The sequence below is a fragment of the Nerophis ophidion genome, linkage group LG08, assembly GCF_033978795.1.
Source record: "Nerophis ophidion isolate RoL-2023_Sa linkage group LG08, RoL_Noph_v1.0, whole genome shotgun sequence".
Classification (NCBI taxonomy): Eukaryota; Metazoa; Chordata; class Actinopteri; order Syngnathiformes; family Syngnathidae; genus Nerophis; species Nerophis ophidion.
In genome coordinates, this window is record NC_084618.1 from 24,607,569 (window position 1) to 24,627,802 (window position 20,234).

At 36.5% G+C, this 20,234-nt stretch overlaps 1 protein-coding gene across 10 annotated transcripts in view; it reads right to left on the minus strand.

Annotated features, from left to right (window-relative positions):
* Positions 1 to 20,234, minus strand: part of fcho2 (FCH and mu domain containing endocytic adaptor 2) — a 180,751-nt gene that overhangs the window by 67,282 nt on the left and 93,235 nt on the right. For all 10 annotated transcript variants that reach the window (XM_061908075.1, XM_061908077.1, XM_061908078.1 and 7 more), the window contains exons 11-14: positions 14,802 to 14,823; positions 14,495 to 14,551; positions 5,677 to 5,736; positions 3,547 to 3,720 (exon numbers count right to left, since the gene is read on the minus strand). In XM_061908075.1, the coding sequence (XP_061764059.1) occupies positions 3,547 to 3,720; positions 5,677 to 5,736; positions 14,495 to 14,551; positions 14,802 to 14,823 (313 nt within the window). The remainder of the gene's footprint in view (positions 1 to 3,546; positions 3,721 to 5,676; positions 5,737 to 14,494; positions 14,552 to 14,801; positions 14,824 to 20,234) is intronic.

The window sequence follows — 20,234 nt, forward strand, 5'->3', positions numbered from 1 at the left end:
GGAGTAAACGATTGGTCTGCCTACAAGGAAGGCCATGCAGTGACCATCAGTCATGGACTATGCAGAGAAAGACCCCCAAAACACACACACACACACACACACACACACACACACACACACACACACACACACACACGCACGCACACAATAAATCTGCTGAGTCAAGCTACATAACACAAGATCCACTCCCGAGGGCCACCGAGCCAACGGAAACTTGGGAGCTTCAGTTTCATAAGTAAGTAAGTGTGTGTGTGTGTGTGTGTGTGTGTGTGTGTGAGTGTAGCACAGTGAAAGGAACCGGCGAGGTTTAGTCCCACAGGCGCTAAGCGGCAAATGGGTTCAATTACGACTCTCCTTCGGTGACCACACACACACCAATAAAGAAGTCGTGCCGTGCAGGGAGACACAAACAGGAGGAGAAAATGGGGGGAAAAAATAAAACAGAAAAATTCAATAATTGACACCAGATGAAGTCATTCCCTCACCACTAGCTGGGATGTGGACTTTTGTAAAAAAAAATATATAAACAGGAAAAAAATGATTTGTTTGGTATTTTAAAATGGGAGGAAAATGAAGCTTGGGAAATGTTCCTGGTGTTTGTTGGTCCATGAAGTGTCGCTAAATGAGCTCAGGGCAAAAAAAAAAAAAAAAAGCCAGCAAAGAGGAAGACAAACAGGGAGAGGAGGACACGGTGGTGGAGACACGGCGAGCGTGCCCTCTCTCTGCCACGCCAACCCTCGTGTGTGCCAACGCGACGCATGTTTGCACACAAGCGGCGCAGGGGCTTGCATTTTTTATGGCGGCGGTTATTTTCACAGAGCAGCAGCAGCAGAGTGATGGCGAGAGGCTGAATGAAGGATCCGTGACTGAGTGTACTTACAGTGTGTGTGTGTGTGTGTGTGTGTGTGTGTGTGTGTGTGTGTGTGTCAAATGGTCTGCTGCAACATATCCCTTTAAGTCAAGCGTGCATGTTGTTGATATTTTTATCTTTGAACTGAAGCTGCACTTGGGTAACCCACACACCAACGCACGCACGCACGCACAAACCAATTAATATTATAATTTGTATTATTGTGCATATATGTACGACCAAATCAAAATATAGTCTGAACTGGATGTGCTTCAATTTGTTCATTCTGATTGTATTTAATACAAATGTTCAAAAAATGACGACCCCTTCTTACACATTACTTTCCAGTTCATACATACAGAAAATGTTTTTAAAATAATTTGGATTCTGAAAGCCCTCATTATGTTGAATACAAATGTAAAAAAATAACTGTCAAATAATGTTTTTGCACAAAGTATTTTGTTAACACACTCTTAAAAAATGTATTACAATTATTTTGGTTTTAAAATACCCCGTTGTATTTAATAGAAATGTAAAAAAAAAAAAGACAACCATTTTTTTATGACACTTTTTGCACATTATTTCCGAGATAATACATACTAAAAAATCTATTTAAATATATTTTGATTCTGGTAGCCCTTATTTACTTTAATACAAATGTAAAAAAAAATAAAAATATGACGACTATTTTTTTCTGACATTTTTTGTCATTTTTTTCCAGTTAACATACTTAAAAATGTAATAAAATATTTTTGATTCTGAAAGCCCTCATTTTACTTAATACAAATGTAAAAAAAAAAAAAATGTGACTACACAAAAATAACCGCAACAACCATTTTTGTCTGACACTTCTTCAAGTGAATACATGTATTAAAATAATTTTGATTACAATTGTATTGTTTTAAATATCGCTTTGTGCTGTAGCAATGGATTTATTTTAATAAAAGCTAAATAAAAAAATCATATATATTATTATTTAGGTGTATATTTATTCGTACAGGCCTCAACTTTTTATTTTATTTTATTTATTTATTGTATTTTATTATATTATTTATTATTGCCCTGCGATGAGGTGGATGGATGGATGATTATTATTTGTATTTTTTTTTTCGAATTTTAACTTTTTTTAATTTCATTATCTTAAATTATTTTATTTGTTTTATTATACTATATATATATATATATATATATATATATATATCTATATATATATATATATATATATATGTGTATGACACTTTTTGCACATTATTTTCGAGATAATACATATTAAAAAATATATTTAAATATTTTTGATTCTGGTAGCCCTTATTTACTTTAATACAAATGTAAAAAAAATATGACCACTATTTTTGTCTGACATTTTTTGTCTGATATTTTTTGTCATTTTTTTCCAGTTAACATACTTAAAAATGTAATAAAATATTTTTGATTCTGAAAGCCCTCATTTTACTTAATACAAATGTAAAAAAAAAAAAAATGACTACACATTTTGTAAATTTTTTCCAGTTAACATACTTTAAAAAATGTAATTAAATAATTTGATTCTCAAAGCTCTCTTGTATATTTATTACAAATGTAAAACAAAATAACCACAACAACCATTTTTGTCTGACACTTCTTCAAGTTAATACATACTTCAGCATGTATTAAAATAATTTTGATTTCAATAGTATTTCAATTGTATTTAATACAAATATTTAAAAAAAACATAATGGCCATTTTTCCTGACACTTTTTACAAATATTTTTTCCAGTTAGCACATACTTAAAAATGTATTTAAAAATTTTTGATTCAAAAAGCCCTCCTTATATTTAATACAAATGTAAAACAAAACAACCATAAGAGACATTTTTGTTTGACATTTTTTTGCACAATATTTTCTAGTTGATACATATCAAAAAAATATTTAAAATAATTCGGATTATAAAATCCCCACTTATACAAATATGAAAAAAATAACCATAACAGCCATTTTTGTTTTAAATTTTTTTACACATAATTTGGATTATAAACGCCCCAGTTATATTAAATACAGATGTGAAAAAAATAACCATAACAGTCATTTTTGTTTGACATTTTTTGCATAATATTTTCCAGTTTATATCCAATAAAAACATTATTGATATAATTTGGATTATAAATTATATTAAATACAAATGTGAAAAAATAACCATTACAACCATTTTTGTCTGACACATTGTGAACAACATTTTCTACGTAATGCATATAGAAAAATGTATTAAAATAATTTTGATTCTAAAAGCCCTCATTATATTTAATACAAATGTAGAGATTCCAACCATTTGCGTCAGGCACTTTTTTCACATTATTTTCCAGTTAATACAGACTAAAAAAAGTATTAAAATAGTCTTTGACTTTGTTTTTTTTTTCCAATGAAAAAATGTCACTAATAAAAAAAGTTTCAAAACAGAAAGTCACAATGTAAAGTTAAAGTGACTGGAGCTATTTTTTCTACTGGTAATAAAGAAAACACAAGAAGGTATATGCCCCTGTTGCCCTCTAGTGGTGCAAGGCAAAAGTGCACATACACAACTTGCTCTGATGCAACTAAAAAGTCTCAGGTTGGTTTTAACCATGAATAAACACCTTCCCAAAAAGCGTTTTCCCCACTAAATGAGTGCTAGATTGTGTCTATATGTGTGTCTACGCGTGTTTGGAGAAAGAAGCCGTACCGAGGTGGAAGGAGATAGCACGATGTTGCCGATGGACGCCTTGAGCTCGTCGATGGTGGCTCGGTTCTGATGTGTGCCGTTGTTGGGCTGGACGGGCTTAATTTCCACGTGAAACTTCCGGGGCTCGTCCTCGTCCTCCGAGTCGCTGGACGAGTAGAAGGAGTTCTCTTTGGCATGTTTAGGCAGGCGGCAGTTAAAGAGGCAACACAGTATAGAGGAAATGTGGAGCATGGGAATGTGACTATATGGACATTTCATATCAGGTATTGCTCAATGTGCTCAAAAGTACTTATATACACAATACAATATTCTGAACAAGTATTTTTTTTAATAAATACAATTAATAGGCAGTTAGAAAAGTTGTTGTTTTGCATGTCCTGTGCTTCTTATGCTTCACTGATCATGTTTTTGTTGTAGTATTTTATCTGTTTTATGGCTAAGCTTGTATTGTTTTAAAAATCGCTTTGTGCTGCAGCAATGGATTCATTTTAATGAAAGCAAAATAAAAAAATAATATATTATTATTTAGGTGTTTGTTTATTTATTCGTATAGGCCTCAACTTTTTTGTTTATTCTATTTATTTATCGTATTTTATTATATTATTTATTATTGCCCTGCGATGAGGTGGATGGATGGAGATTATTTTAATTTTTTTCAAATTTTAACTTTTTTTAATTGTATTATCTTAATTTACTGTATTTATTTTACTTGTTTTATTATATATATATATATATATATATATATATATATATATATATATATACACACATACATATATACATACATACACACATATATATATATACACATACATATATATACACATACATATATATATACACATACATATAAATATATACACATACATACATATATATATATATACACATACATATATATATATATATACACATAAATATATACATATATATATATACACATATATATATACACATACATATATATATATACACATACATATATATATACACATACATATATATATACACATACATATATATACACATACATATATATATACACATACATATATATATATATATATATTCATACATACATAGAGGCCTCGAATTGTAACTTTTTAAAAATATATATATTTTATTATATTATTTTATTGTATTTATTTTATTTGTTTTATTATATTTATTATTTTATCTATTATTATTATTATTATTGCCCTGCGATGAGGTGGCGACTTGTCCAGGGTGTACACCGCCTTTTGCCCGAATGCAGCTGAGATAGGCTCCAGCGACCCCCGCGACCCCAAAAGGGAATAAGCGGTAAAAAATGGATGGCATATATACATACATATACATATATACACACATACATATATACACATTCATATATATATATACAAATACATATACATATATATATATATATAAATATATATATATATATATATCCCTACATACATAGAGGCCTCGAATTGTAACTTTTAAAAATATATATATTTTATTGTTTTATTTTATTGTATTTATTTTATTTGTTTTATCATATTTATTATTTTAGTCATCATTATTATTATTGCCCTGCGATGAGGTGGCGACTTGTCCAGGGTGTACCCCGCCTTTTGCCCGAATGCAGCTGAGATAGGCTCCAGCGACCCCCCGCCACCCGCGAAAGGGACAAGCGGTAGAAAATGGATGGATGGATGGATTATGATTTATTATTTCTGGCAGGCGCTGTGGTGTCCTACTCTGTTCAGCGGTCCTTGAACGCACCATAAGAACACCCATGTCTCGAATTTCTCCGAATATAGAAGGATCAAACTGTTCTAGGAGAGCACAGCTTTTATGTTCAATGTACACAATTTAAAAAAAATCCTAGTTGTTCAAACAGCGATGTGTTAGTTTCGATCGGGGTTTCTCAATGGGGAGAGGCATTAATGTCTCTTCTTTTCATGTCAGCATTTAAGGTAACGAGCTGGTTAGTTTATCAAAGTGCAGCTATCAATTTGTCCATTGTTTTAATTTCAAATACTAACCGTCGGGAGCTTTACCCCAGCTAACATTGATAAAGTGTATCTACACATCCCTAGAAAAGAATGAGATAGTGTACAGTACACAGAATATTTTGATGTGTCACAATAGAGTTGGAAGGATATCATTGTCGATTGCTTCTGGCCTGATGCAGAAACCTTCATCATCCACCTGCGGAACATTCTGTAAAAACACAAACAGATCAATGAAAACCATCAGGAAATATGTCACAAAGGGTACTAAATTATCTTCTAAACCAGGGCTACCCAACCTTTTTTACACCAGGGACCAGTTTAATGTCTGCATTATTATCACGGACCGGCTTTCCACGTGTGGCAGATAAAAACAGCAAAAAAAAATGAGCATGAAAAATTAGCCTTTGTCTACAATCTGGCACATTTTTTATATGCATCAATGAGCATTGTTGCATGTACTGTAACAAAGGAGTTGTAACACATCTATTAACAAGCTTATTGGGTTTTTAGTGGGACAGGCAAAACTTAAGTCGGAGAAAATACGGTACTTTATAAATTAATTATTGTTTCTGTGCGGCCCGGGAGCAAATGCGTCACGGACCGGTACCGGTCGCCGAACCGGTGGTTGGAGACCACTGTTCTAAACGACTGAAATTTGCACAAATTTTACCTCATAATACAAAATAAAATGTAATACTATTTACATTTTTTGTCGGGCGCGCCTTTATTTTCACAAATGCATTGCTAAAACAATATAAACTATATTACAGTGGCTTGATACATGACTTAAATACAAACCCCGTTTCCATATGAGTTGGGAAATTGTGTTACATGTAAATATAAACGGAATACAATGATTTGCAAATCCTTTTCAACCCATATTCAATTGAATGCACTACAAAGACAAGATATTCGATGTTCAAACTCATAAACTTTATTTTTTTTTTTGCAAATAATAACTTAGAATTTCCTGGCTGCAACACGTGCCAAAGTAGTTGGGAAAGGGCATGTTCACCACTGTGTTACGTCACCTTTTCTTTTAGCAACACTCAATAAAAGTTTGGGAACTGAGAAAACTAATTGTTGAAGCTTTGAATGTGGAATTCTTTCCCATTCTTTTTATGTAGAGCTTCAGTCGTTCAACAGTCCAGGGTCTCCGCTGTCGTATTTTACGCTTCATAATGTGCCACACATTTTCGATGGGAGACAGGTCTGGACTGCAGACGGGCCAGGAAACTACCTACACTCTTGTTTTACGAAGCCATGCTGTTGTAACATGTGCTGAATGTGGCTTGGCATTGACTTGCTGAAATAAGCAGGGACGTCCATGAAAAAGACGGCGCTCAGATGGCAGCATATGTTGTTCCAAAACCTGTATGTACCTTTCAGCATTAATGGGGCCTTCACAGATGTGTAAGTTACCCATGCCTTGGGCAATATTGCACCTCCATACCGTCACAGATGCTGGCTTTTGAACTTTGCGTCGATAACAGTCTGGATGGTTCGCTTCCCCTCTGGTCCGGATGACACAATGTTGAGTATTTCCAAAAACAATTTGAAATGTCGACTCGTCAGACCAAATAACACTTTTCCACTTTGCATCAGTCCTTCTTAGATGATCTAAGGCCCAGAGAAGCCGGCGGAATTTCTGGATGTTGTTGATAAATGGCTTTCGCTTTGCATAGTAGAGCTTTAACTTGCACTTACAGATGTAGCGACAAACTGTATTTAGTGACAGTGGTTTTCTAAAGTGTTCCTGAGCCCATGTGGTGATATCCTTTAGAGATTGATGTCAGTTTTTGATACAGTGCCATCTGAGGGATCGAAGGTCACGATCAATCAATGTGGGGTTCCGGCCATGCCGCTTACATGGAGTGATTTCTCCGGATTCCCTGAACCTTTTGATAATATTATGGACTGTAGATGTTGAAATCCCTAAATTTCTTGCAATTGCACTTTGAAAAACGTTGCTCTTAAACTGTTTGACTATTTGCTCACGCAGTTGTGGACAAAGGGGTAAAAAGGTAATGATTATGTGCAAAAAAAAACATTTGTTTATCAGTTTGAACATCAAATATGTTGTCTTTGTAGCATATTCAACTGAATATGGATTGCAAATCATTGTATTCCGTTTATATTTACATCTAACACAATTTCCCAACTCATATGGAAACGGGGTTTGTAAGATAGTATACAAAGCCATGTGTATACTATTGAATATAATAGTGATAATATATGATTCTACACCGTGAGGTGGAGAAGAGGTCTGTCACAACATATGGCGCCATCGCTCAGAACGTTGAAATAATTATCAGAAAATTAAACCCACCTTAGTCGGGAAAAAGGCATTTGCTGTGTGGTGTTTATTTATTCAAGTGGGATTGAATGGTTCACAGATACATTGAAGGAAATATGGCGACAGTTGTTGACGTTATTGAAAATAATGACCTCATCGATATTCTTACAGGTGGTTTGAGCTCAGACTTAAAGAGGCATGTCCAAAGAGCGGCCGGGGGCAGGGCATTTGCGTCCTACAGCGATTTCTTTTAACGGACCCAACACCTTTTGAAAACAATATTTTTTTTAAAAACGTTCCAATATTGACACTAATAACACAAAGCTGCCATTAAGGCAGTTTTTTTTTTACTTTAAAACGATCATTGATAAAAAAAAAATAATAATACAAACTTATAATCGACGGATGGATCCAATCTAATCCTCTTTATTTACATAGCACTATAAACAACCAAACTGTTTACTTTTAGAATAAACTATAAAAAGTACAAATTACAAGCATTTAAAATGAAAGGAGTAAAAACAAATAAAAAATAAATAAATAAAATTAATTAAAAAATTCAATAAAAAAAGAATAAAACAATAAAAGACAGCCAGAGAATAAAAGTGGGTTTTAAGACGAGACTTAAAACAATCAACAGTGGGGGGTCATTCTGACATAAGGGAGCAGAACATTCTAAATCAGGGGTGGGCATTACGTTGATCGCGATCGACTGGTCGATCTCGGAGGGTGTGTCAGTCGATCTCAAGCCAGGCATTAAAAAATATACATAAAAACGAGCAATCATCGATCATACCAAGACTTCACTTTCGTCAGTTGTTTGACATTCTCGGCACCCGAGGATCTTGTGAGATGACGCTGGCTACTGCGAGCTCATATTTAAGAAAAAAATCACTAACAGGGCGGACGCAGAGAAACACATTTTATTTCTAGATACTCCGTACCTACTGTCAAAACTCTAAAGACTGACTGCACAGTTCCTGTCTTCACCATAAAAGACCTGTTTCATCCTGCCTGTGCTAACAAAATAAGAGTCTCAGAAAGCTAGCGTGCACAAGCTAGCAAGCTACGGAGTTTTAATGCCAATGTATTTCTCCCCCGCCCTCAGCGACCGCTTTCTCACTTGCTTGCCCACCCGCACTCTCACTGACGTCACTCACCTGCTGCCAGACATTAAAGGGCCACACACATATGCTACTCTCATAACAAAGTGTTTAAAAACGAGTATGCTAGTTGGACAAATGAGATGCCAAATCCAACCACTTTCATGTGGTATTGGACAGAAAGGAAGAGTTTTTTTTTTCCTCCATTTGAAAATGCGGACGTTATCAGCACCACTGTCTAATTCCAATCAATGCAAGTCATCAGAATCAAATACACCAACTTATATTCTTGTCTTCATGAAAGAAAGGAATCTATGTGTGTTAAACATGCTTGTATTATCATTAAACACCATTAACTTGTTAACATAAATGTATCTTTCATAAATAAATAAATATAAATTATAAATAGGAATGAGGTAGATCTCCTCGACTTGGGTCAATTGAAAAGTAGCTCACCTGCAGAAAAAGTGTGAGCGCCCCTGTTCTAAAGCATGGGTGTCAAACTCTGGCCCGCGGGCCAAATTTGGCCCGCCGTGTAATTTCATTTGGCCCTTGAGGTAATATCAAATTAAGATTAGAGCTGGCCCGCCGGTATTATACAGCGGCGATGCCTCTGTAACACTGCATTCACCGCTGATACTCATACTTGCCAACGCTCACGATTTTCCCGGGAGACTCCCAAAGTTCAGTACCCCACCCAAAAATCTCCCGGGGCAACCATTCTTCCGAATTTCTCCCGATTTCCACCCGAACAACAATATTGGGGGCGTGCCTTGAAGGCACTGCCTTTAGCGTCCTCTACAGCCTGTTGTCACGTGTCCGATTTTCCACCATACAAGCAACGTGCCGGCCCAGTCACATAATATATGTGGCTTTAACACACACAAGTGAATGCAAGGGATACTTGATCAACAGCCATAAGGGTCACACTAAGGGTGGCCGTATAAACAACTTTAACACTTTTACAAATATGCGCCACACTGTGAAGCCACACCAAACAAGAATGACAAACACATTTTGGGAGAACATCCGCACCGTAGCATAACATAAACACAACAGAAGAAATACCCACAACCCTTTGCAGCACTAACTCTTCCGGGACGCTACAATATACATACCCGCTACCACCAAACCCCACCCCCCCCCCCCAATTTTTTTTTACATTTTATGGGGAACGAGCGGTAGAAAATGGATGGATGGATGGATGCCATTGATATTTTTTAATCATTATTATTATAATTTGAAAACTCGATTTGTATGTGACTATAAAGTAATATAAGCCTTGCTTGTTTGATATTCAATGCAAAACTTGTTTGGGTCCCTATTAAAAGGTTAATTTGTTCAACCTTGGCCCACGGCTTTGTTCAGTTTTAAATTTTGGCCCACTCTGTATTTGAGTTTGACACCTTTGTTCTAAAGTTTGGGGCCCACAACAGAGAAGACCCTGTCTCCCATAGTCTTAAGCCCCACAAGTTAAAACTGGCCCTCAGGCCTCAAAGCGCCAGCTAGCGCATACATTTGGATGATTGATTGATTGATTGACTGATTGATTGATTGAAACTTTTATTAGTAGATTGCACAGTTCAGTACATATTCCGTACAATTGACCACTAAATGGTAACACCCGAATACGTTTATCAACTTGTTTAAGTCGGGGTCCACGTTAATCAATTCATGGATGAGCTTTGGGGCCAGTCTGTTCAAAGCTTTAAAAAAAAGATCCGAAGTTGGTTGAGAGATTTAAGCATTTAAAGTCAAGATAATATTGACATATTACTTATTTTTAACATTTTTCGTACTTGGTAGAAAATGAAAAAGTAAAGGTAGAGCCTTTGAGTCAGTCTCCCCTAAATCAGACCTGGGCAAATTAAAGGGGAACATTATCACCAAACCTATGTAAGCGTCAATATATACCTTGATGTTGCAGAAAAAAGACCATGTATTTTTTTAACCGATTTCAGAACTCTAAATGGGTGAATTTTGGCAAATTAAACGCGTTTCTGTGTATCAGTCTTTTAGCAATGACGTCAGAATGTGACGTCACCGAGGTAACACACCCGCCATATTCATTTTCACATTACAAACACCGGGTCTCAGCTCTGTTATTTTCCGTTTTTCCGACTATTTTTTGGAACCTTAGAGACATCATGCCTCGTCGGTGTGTTGTCGGAAGGTGTAACAACACTAACAGGGAGGGATTCAAGTTGCACCACTGGCAAGAAATCTGCCGCCAGATCCCCATTGAATGTGCCAGAGTGTCTGCACATTTGACCGGCGGTGCTAAGGCAGACATGACACAGAGATGTATGGATAACCTGCAGATGCATTTGCAACGATTAAGTCAACGAAAACACAAAGGTGAGTTTTGTTGATGTTGTTGACTTATGTGCTAATCAGACATATTTGGTCGCAGCATGACTGCCAGCTAATCGATGCTAACATGCTACGCTAATCGATGCTAACATGCTATTTACGCTAGCTGTATGTACATTTGAAACTAGATACCCACATTTAATGCGAAACAAACACTTACCAATCGACGGATTTAAGTTGCTCCAGTGTCACGAGATGCGAAAGTCCTGATCGTTTGGTCCGCACATTTTACCGGCGATGCTAATAAGGCAGCCATGCTATGGGCCACTTCATTAGGTACACCCATGCTATGGCCGATTAGCGTCATTAGCTATTCGCTCAATAGCTTCAATTTCTTCTTCAATTTCGTTTTCGCTATCTGCCTCCATACTCCGACCATCTGTTTCAATACATGCGTAATCTGTTGAATCGCTTAAGCCGCTGAAATCCAAGTCTGAGTCCGAGCTAATGTCGCTATATCTTGCTGTGGTAACCGCCATGTTTGTATTGGCAGCCCTGTATAACATCACGGGGAAATGGACAGTCGAATCGCAAAAAGCGAAAATCAAGTACTTTAAAGCTTTTTTTAGGGATATTCCGGGAGGTGTAAAATTTTGAAAAAAACTTCGAAAAATAAAACAAGCCACTTGGAACTGATTTTTATTGTTTTTAACCCTTTTGAAATTGTGATAATGTTCCCCTTTAAGGCCCGGGGGCCGCACGTAGCCCGTTAAGCTTTTTAATCCGGCCTGCCGGACATTCCCAAATATTTTTTTTAGATCTTTAAGACTGAAAGTCGAGCTGCTATCATGATGTGTAGTGATGTTTTCTAATGAGTCTTGAACTATACAAAGTATTTCAATAGTTGGAATCTGCATGATATAGTAGTTACTATGGTCATCTAATAAGTTACTATGGTCATCTAATTAGTTACTAGGGTAATGTAAGTCACAGCAGCTCAGACGAGGCACAAAGCAGTGTGGGTGGGGGGCGTTTCTACACAGTGTTTCTAGAGCGGCCAGCCTAAAATGCGGGTGTCAGAGACAGAAGCAGAAGGGGAGAGTTTTACAACAAAGTTCTAAAGCAGGGGTCTCAAACTCAATTTACCTGGATGCAGAAACTGGGTGAGGCTGGGCCGCAAGAAAAGATTTCTTAAAAAAATCTAACATGCACTTTTTAATGAAGTTATATTTCATATGGTGAGATGAGTAAGATTATCTAGAAAATGAAGGAATGGATGAAATAAATTATGAATGTTTATCATGGTTCTTCTCCTTTGTACTTTGTAAACACTAAGTTTGAAGAGTTTCTTGATGTGGATCATTTGATTAATCTACTTAATCCATTCCATAATTTAATTACACATACTGATATACTAGGCCCTGGGATGAGGTGGCGACTTGTCCAGGGTGTACCACGCCTTCCGCCCGAATGCAACTGAGATAGGTTCCAGCGACCCCAAAAGGGACAGGCGGTAGAAAATGGATGGATGGATACTGATTAACTAAAGGTTTTAAGTGTTGTACGTGCGTACAAATGTTTTAATGTAGATTTTCCTCAAAAGTAATATTTCTCGTCTTTTGTGGATAAGATTTGTTGTATATTCTTGGGTAGCAGCTTATAGTTTGCTTTGTGTATAATTTTAGCGGTTTGCAAATTCACTATGTCGTGGAATTTCGGTATTTTTGATTCATTGAATAAAATGTTTGAATGTTCTCAATATCCAACATGATTTTTTATTCAAAATGATCTTTTTTGGAATACCGTTAATGAATGAAGTGTACTTTTGTAGTTTTTTTCCCCATATTTCTGCACAATAACTCAGTTATGGTAACACTAGCGAGCAGTAGAGAATATGTGTATGTATGCCATCCATCCATTTTCTACCGCTTTTCCCTTTTTTGGGGTAGCAGGGTGTGCTGGAGTCTATCTTAGTTACAATCGGGCGGAAGGCGGGGTACACCCTGGACAAGTCGCCACCTCATCGCAGATGTGTATGTACAAACCCCGTTTCCATATGAGTTGGGAAATTGTGTTAGATGTAAATATAAACGGAATACAATGATTTGCAAATCCTTTTCAACCCTGAGGCCATGTGGTGATATCCATTAGAGATTGATGTCTGTTTTGATACAGTGCCATCTGAGGGATCGAAGGTCACGGTCATTCAATGTTAGTTTCCGGCCATGTCGCTTACGTGGAGTGATTTATCCAGATTCTCTGAACCTTTTGATGTTAGTATGGACTGTGAATGTTGAAATCACTAAATTTCTTGCAATTGCACTTTGAGAAACGTTGTTCTTGAACTGTTTGACTATTTGCTCACGCAGTTGTGGACAAAGGGGTGTACCTCGCCCCATCCTTTCTTGTGAAAGACTGAGCATTTTTTGGGAAGCTGTTTTTATACCCAATCATGGCACCCACCTGTTCCCAATTAGCCTGCACACCTGTGGGATGTTCCAAATAAGTGTTTGATGAGCATTCCTCAACTTTATCAGTATTTATTCCCACCTTTCCCAACTTCTTTGTCACGTGTTGCTGGCATCAAAATCCTAAAGTTAATGATTATTTGCAATAAAAAAATGTTTATCAGTTTGAACTGAATAACATAGCTTATTCAACTGAATATGGGTTGAAAATGGCTTGCAAATCATTTTATTCTGTTTATATTTACATCTAACACAATTTCCCAACTCATATGGTAACAGGGTTTGGATGTTTTCTTCTTTTAATTGTGGGTGTGACAGAAAATAATTGAAATGTACTTGGTCTTTTAGTCTGAATATGAACTGAAGTCCAAACATATTTGATTGCCGAGTAGAAAAGGTGCAGCTTCCATTCACACAAAATGCAATAATATCCTTACTAGTGTGTGTGTGTGTGTGTGTGTGTGTCAAGGGAAACACTGGGCACATTGTCAAACACACTTGGAATCATTTAACCCCCGAGGCGACAACCTGGAAATTATCCCACAATGCATCACACGAGTAACAGTATTTACTGTGTGCAATGATTCAATATAATTACGGACTAAATCAGCATCTGGTGTGTATGAGGCGTTGATTGGGACTCTGCACATTCCTAAAATAATTGATTGCAACCTGGCAAATTTCTAAAATAAATCATACTGGCGGCCGTAATGTTTGAGTGCGTGTGCGTGTACGTGTGTGTGTGTGTGTGTGTGTGTGTCTGTGTGTGTGTATTGGCTTGCTTACGGCATTCTGGATGTCTATGGCCCCGTAGTATCCGGGGGGAGCGCCATTGGCAGTGTTCTACAAGCATAAACAAAGAGAAAAGCAATGAATGAATGAGCAAATCTGCAAAACAAACAAGAGGGAAGCAGGGAGGGAGAGAGAGAGGGAGAGGGAGAGAGAGTCACATGTCAGAGTAGTAAGCAGCAGCACAAAATGAGCGTGAAGCTCCTCCCCCCCCTGCTGTTGGACATGGCAAATGACAACACGACGCTTGACATAACAGGCGAAGAGCAGCAATGGAGGGGAAACTCCCGGGCTGTTTACTCACGCTCTCGACTTCTGTGGACTCCCTGCAAGACAAAAAGGGGGACACGGCAACACAATGAGATGACCTAAAGGGTTTCCTGTCGAGCGCACTCGTTAAAACGTGGGGGTGTCCAAACTTTTGCCACAAAAAAAACAAAAAAAACATCCAGAGCCATTTTGTTATTTTTAATTTTCGTAACCATGGGGGTTCCCTTTAATTTTGGTGACTGTTTAAGGTCCCGGGGACCCAAAGGGGTCTAAGTAATTATTGTTAAAAACAAGTTATGTATGAATATTTGTTGAACTTCTATTGATCAACATCAGATCTATTATTTGCCATAAAGTTTGTACTTTTTTTTGTTGTATGCCCTTTTTTCCTCAATAGAAAACCCTGTTGTTATGGCAAAAACACAAAATATACAAGATATTCCCCAAAACATTTTTAAAAAATTTAATATTTGATGTGAAGCATTTGGATTTAAAACAACATTGCTTTTGATTCTTTTTTTTTAAATCACACTAAAGGTCGCAGGGACCCAAAAGAGTCTTAATCAAAGTGTTAAAAATAAGTCATAAATATATATTTTTTACTTTCAAAACTTAAATATCTATTGATCAACTTTAGATCTATCCGTTGCCATAATATTATTTGTATGCCTTTTTTTGCACAAAATAAAACGCTGTTATTATGGCAAAAAGTAAGTAAATGTACAATATTTTCCCCCAAAACATTTTTCAAAATGCAATATTTGATTTGAAGTAATTGGAGCCATAAATAGATCAATAATTTATAGCAGCATTGATTTTGATTCATTATTATTTTGGGGGAAAAAAATCAGACTAAATCTCTAAGGGATTCAAAAGGCGCCCATTCTTAAAAGTGTTCAAAATAAGTCAAAAATATGTATTTTTTACTTTCAAAACTTAAATATCTATTGATCAACTTTTGATCTATCCGTTGCCATGAAGTTATTTGTATGCCTTTTTTTCACAAAAGAAAACACAGCTATTATGGCAAAAATAAATAAATATTTTCCCCAAAACATTTTTCAAAATGCAATATTTGATTTTAAGTAATTAGAGCCGTAAATAGGTCAATAATTCATAGCAGCAATGATTTAGATTCATTATTATTTTGGAAAAAAAACTAAACACACTAAATCTCTCAGGGATTCAAAAGGCGCCCATTCTTAAAAGGGTTAAAAATAACTCAAAAATATATATTTTTTACTTTCAAAACTTAAATATCTATGAATCAACTTTAGATCTATCTGTTGCCATCAAGTTATTTTTATGCCTTTTTTTGCACAAAAGAAAACGCTGTTAAATTTATGCCAAAAAAAATAATTAAACATACAATATTTTCCCCAATAACATTTTTTAAAATGCAATATTTGATTTGAAGTAATTGGAGCCGTAAATAGGTCAACAATTCAAGGCAGCATTGATTTGGATTCATTATTATTTTTGATTAAAAAAAAAAATCACACTAAATCTCTAAGGGATTCAAAAGGTGCCCATTCTTAAAAGTGTTAAAAATAACTCAAAAATATATATATTTTTTACTTTTAAAACTTAAATAACTATTGATAAACTTTAGATCCATCCATTGCCATAAAGTTATTTCCATGCCTTTTTTTGCACCAGAGAAAACCCTGTTATTGATGGCAAAAAATAACTAAATATACAATATTTTCCCCAATAACAATTTTCAAAATGCAATATTTGATTTGAAGTAATTGGAGACGTAAATAGGTCAATAATGCATAACAGCATTGATTTTGATTCATTTCTATTTAAAAAAATAAAATAAAATCACACTAAATCTCTCAGGGATCCAAAAGCCCCCCATTAATAAAAGTGTTAAAAATTATTTATATAACAATATATATTATTTTTATTTTCAACGCTTACATTTGTAGATTGTACTATAAGTGGTAGGTGAGCTCTATAGATTGGTACGCCCCAAAAAATCTCCAGTGTTTTATTTTCCTATTCACAAACACAGTGTTACTGTTCAAACTGTGTGTAATGTTACAATTGCCAAAAATATTAAATATACTTGTTAAATAAAACCTCACCCTTGTTTTTAATTAATACTTATGCCTGCTATGCTACTGTATTTTAATGTTGGCCATTATCGTGGTACTTGGAGAATCAAGTGTTTTCGGACAAGGTACTTGGTGAAAAGATTTTGCGAACCAGTGCTGTAGATTTACTTCAGATCCATCCTTCAATTATAAGTTTTTGTTATTTTGTGAGCAATGAATGTTTTAAAGAAAAAAAAGCCCGCATGGCAGTTTTGTGTTATTAGTGCGGATAGCGCAACATTTTCTCGTAACATTACACCTGCTTGCTCTTTAATTCCATTTATTAAATGTTTATTTTATTTTCCGTATTTTCCAGACTATAACTCACACCTAAAATCATTTTTTCCCCTCAAAACTCGACAGTGCGCCTTATAACCTGGTGCGTGGAATAATTCTGGTTTTGCTTACCAACCTCGAAGCATTTTTATTTGGTACATAGTGTAATGAGAAGTGTGACCAGTAGATGGCAGTCAAACCTAAGATATACGTGTAGACTACACTATGATGGCAATATGATTCAAGCAAACAACACCAACATTTTATATGTTCCATTGAAAATATAGAACATTACACATGGCGTTAAAAAATCTATCACATTTTTTTAGTAAGACTTTGGTAAGCTATGAAGCCGCACCGCTTGATGGAATTTTCGGCGCATTAAACATACAAGTATTATTATGGTGTGTGTGTATAAGCTAAGATATATCATCTGGAATTTTGTTTCGCAATATTATGCAAAAGCAACTTTTGCTGATCTGGATTTGGGATCTGCATATATCCTGAAAAATCTGGCATTTTGTTTCGCAATATTATGCAAAAGCAACTTTTGCTGATCTGTATTTGGGTCTGCATAAATCCTGAAAAATTGCAAACGTCCGCCTTAGTAGTCCGTGGCGATGCCGAAGTCGATACGCTTCTTTTTCATCTTCTTGTTATGGGACATTCATCCTCCACTGTTGCCATTTGTAATATAAAGTAGTGTAAAGTTCTTACTTATATCCGTCAGTAAACTCGCCATGAAAGCGCTAAAACATACCGGTGTGGTGAGTTTACATTATTCAACCAAGAAGCTTTAGTTATTAGTTCCGGTCTACGTTTTTTCACGGGACACATTTACGGCGGTAAATGTTGATTTAAGTAAGGTCTGAATGTCATTAAAACAGTTAGCTCCATCTTTTGGCACTTCTTCCACCCCCGTCCTTGCACGCTACACCGCTACAACAAAGATGACGGGGAGAAGACTCTGACCTACTCAGTGAGCTAGTGGTTAAAGTGTCCGCCCTGAGATCGGTAGGTTGTGAGTTCAAACACCGGCCGAGTCATTCCGAAGACTATAAAAATAGGACCCATTACCTCCCTGCTTGGCACTCAGCATCAAGGGTTGGAATTGGCGGTTAAATCACCAAAAATTATTCCTGGGCGTGGCACCGCTGCTGCCCACTGCTCCCCTCAACTTCCAGGGGGTGAACATGGGGATGCAGAGGACAAATTTCGCCACACCTAGTGTGTGTGTGACAATCATTGGTACTTTAACTGTCGAAAGTGAGCCACCTGAATAAGACCGCCCACAAAACGGCGCTTTCGGAAGCCATGATCAGAAAGCGGCTTGAGGACTATCTGTAAAACATAATCTATGCAACATTTTGACCAAAGAACCACCATTACATGTTATGTAGACCAGTGGTTCTCAACCTTTTTTCAGTGATGTACCCTCTGTGAACATTTTTTTTTAATTCACGTACCCCCTAATCAGAGCAAAGCATTTTTGGTTGAAAAAAAGAGATAAAAAGTAAAATACAGCGCCATGTCATCAGCTTCTGATTTATTAAATTGTATAACAGTGCAAAATATTGCTCATTTGTAGTGGTCTTTCTTGAACTATTTGGAAAAAAGATATAAAAAATAAGTAAAAACTTGTTGAAAAATAAACAAGTGATTTAATTATAAATAAAGATTTCTACACATAGAAGTAATCATCAACTTAAAGTGCCCTCTTTGGGGATTGTAATAGAGATCCATCTGGATTCATGAACTTACCGTATTTCCTTGAATTGCCACAGGGCATATAGTATGCGCCTGCCTTGAATTACTGCCCGGGTCAAACTCGCTTCGCAGAATAATTAGCACATGGTTAGTATTACCGCCTGCTTAAACTCGTGACGTCACGAGTGACTCTTCCCCTGTCATCATTTTCAAAATGGAGGAGGCTGATTTCAGTACCGGTGATTTAAAATCGCATAAAGGGAAGAAGATTAAGAGCTATTCAGTAGGATTTAAGGTCCAAGCTTACATCACACTCAAATTTTTACTGCATGCCTTTGGTAAGTGCCGGAGTGAGAAGAGGTTTTAAAATAATTAGCACTGTGGAGAGACACAGCCGACGGGCCGACAACAGACGGAAAGCTGCAGAATGGGCCCACCTGGAGGCCAGGAGGCGGGGCATGCGGCGGCGAGGAGAGGCGTGACACACGCGGAGCGACACTGCAGCGGAAATCTGAGCCAGGTGCGTATACTACATACCTGCTCACAATCTGTCTATCTGCTGCTAGAGTACAAAAAGGGCAAGAGGAACGAGCCAGAGAGCAGCACGGAGGAGGAAACGCCGGCCAGCAGGCGAGAAACGGGACGACCCACCCGGAGAGAGCAATGACACACCCCGGCAGCGGACGCAAGCCCCGGACGCCGAAAGGGGTGCAGCGGCAGCAGACAAGCCGGAAGAGCGCACCGAAAAGTGACGCAACCAATGGGCCAACTGACAGCAGATTTATTGAAATAATAAATCAAGGTCAAAACTGTTAGGATGCGTCTTGTGTCAGGTGTCCCCGCAACCCACACGAGGATGGCAGGAAGTCCGTCACAAGCGCATGCTTACTTTTACCGCCTGCCTTTGGTAAGCGCAGGAGTGAGAACAGGTTTTAAATTAATTAGCGCCCCGGCGGCAATTCAAGGAAATACGGTAATTCTAAACATTTCTTCACAAAAAAATAAATCTTTAACATCAATATAACACCAAAAATCTAACTGTGAACACTGAATATTGCATGGTTGAATTTCTTTTTACAGTTTATGAACTTACATTCATATTTTGTTGAAGTATTATTCAATAAATATATGTATAAGGGGTTTTTGAATTGTTGCTATTTTTAGAATATTTAAAAAAAATCTCACCTACTCCTTGGCATAGCTTCAAGTACCCCCAGGGGTACGCGTACCCCCATTTGAGAACCACTGATGTAGACCACAAGGAAGTGTTTTACATTTAGAAAAAAAGAATAATTATATGACTCCTTTAATGCGCCCTATAATCGCACCTTATGTGTTAAAAAAAGATTTAAAAAATAGACCTTTAATCAGCAGTGCACCTT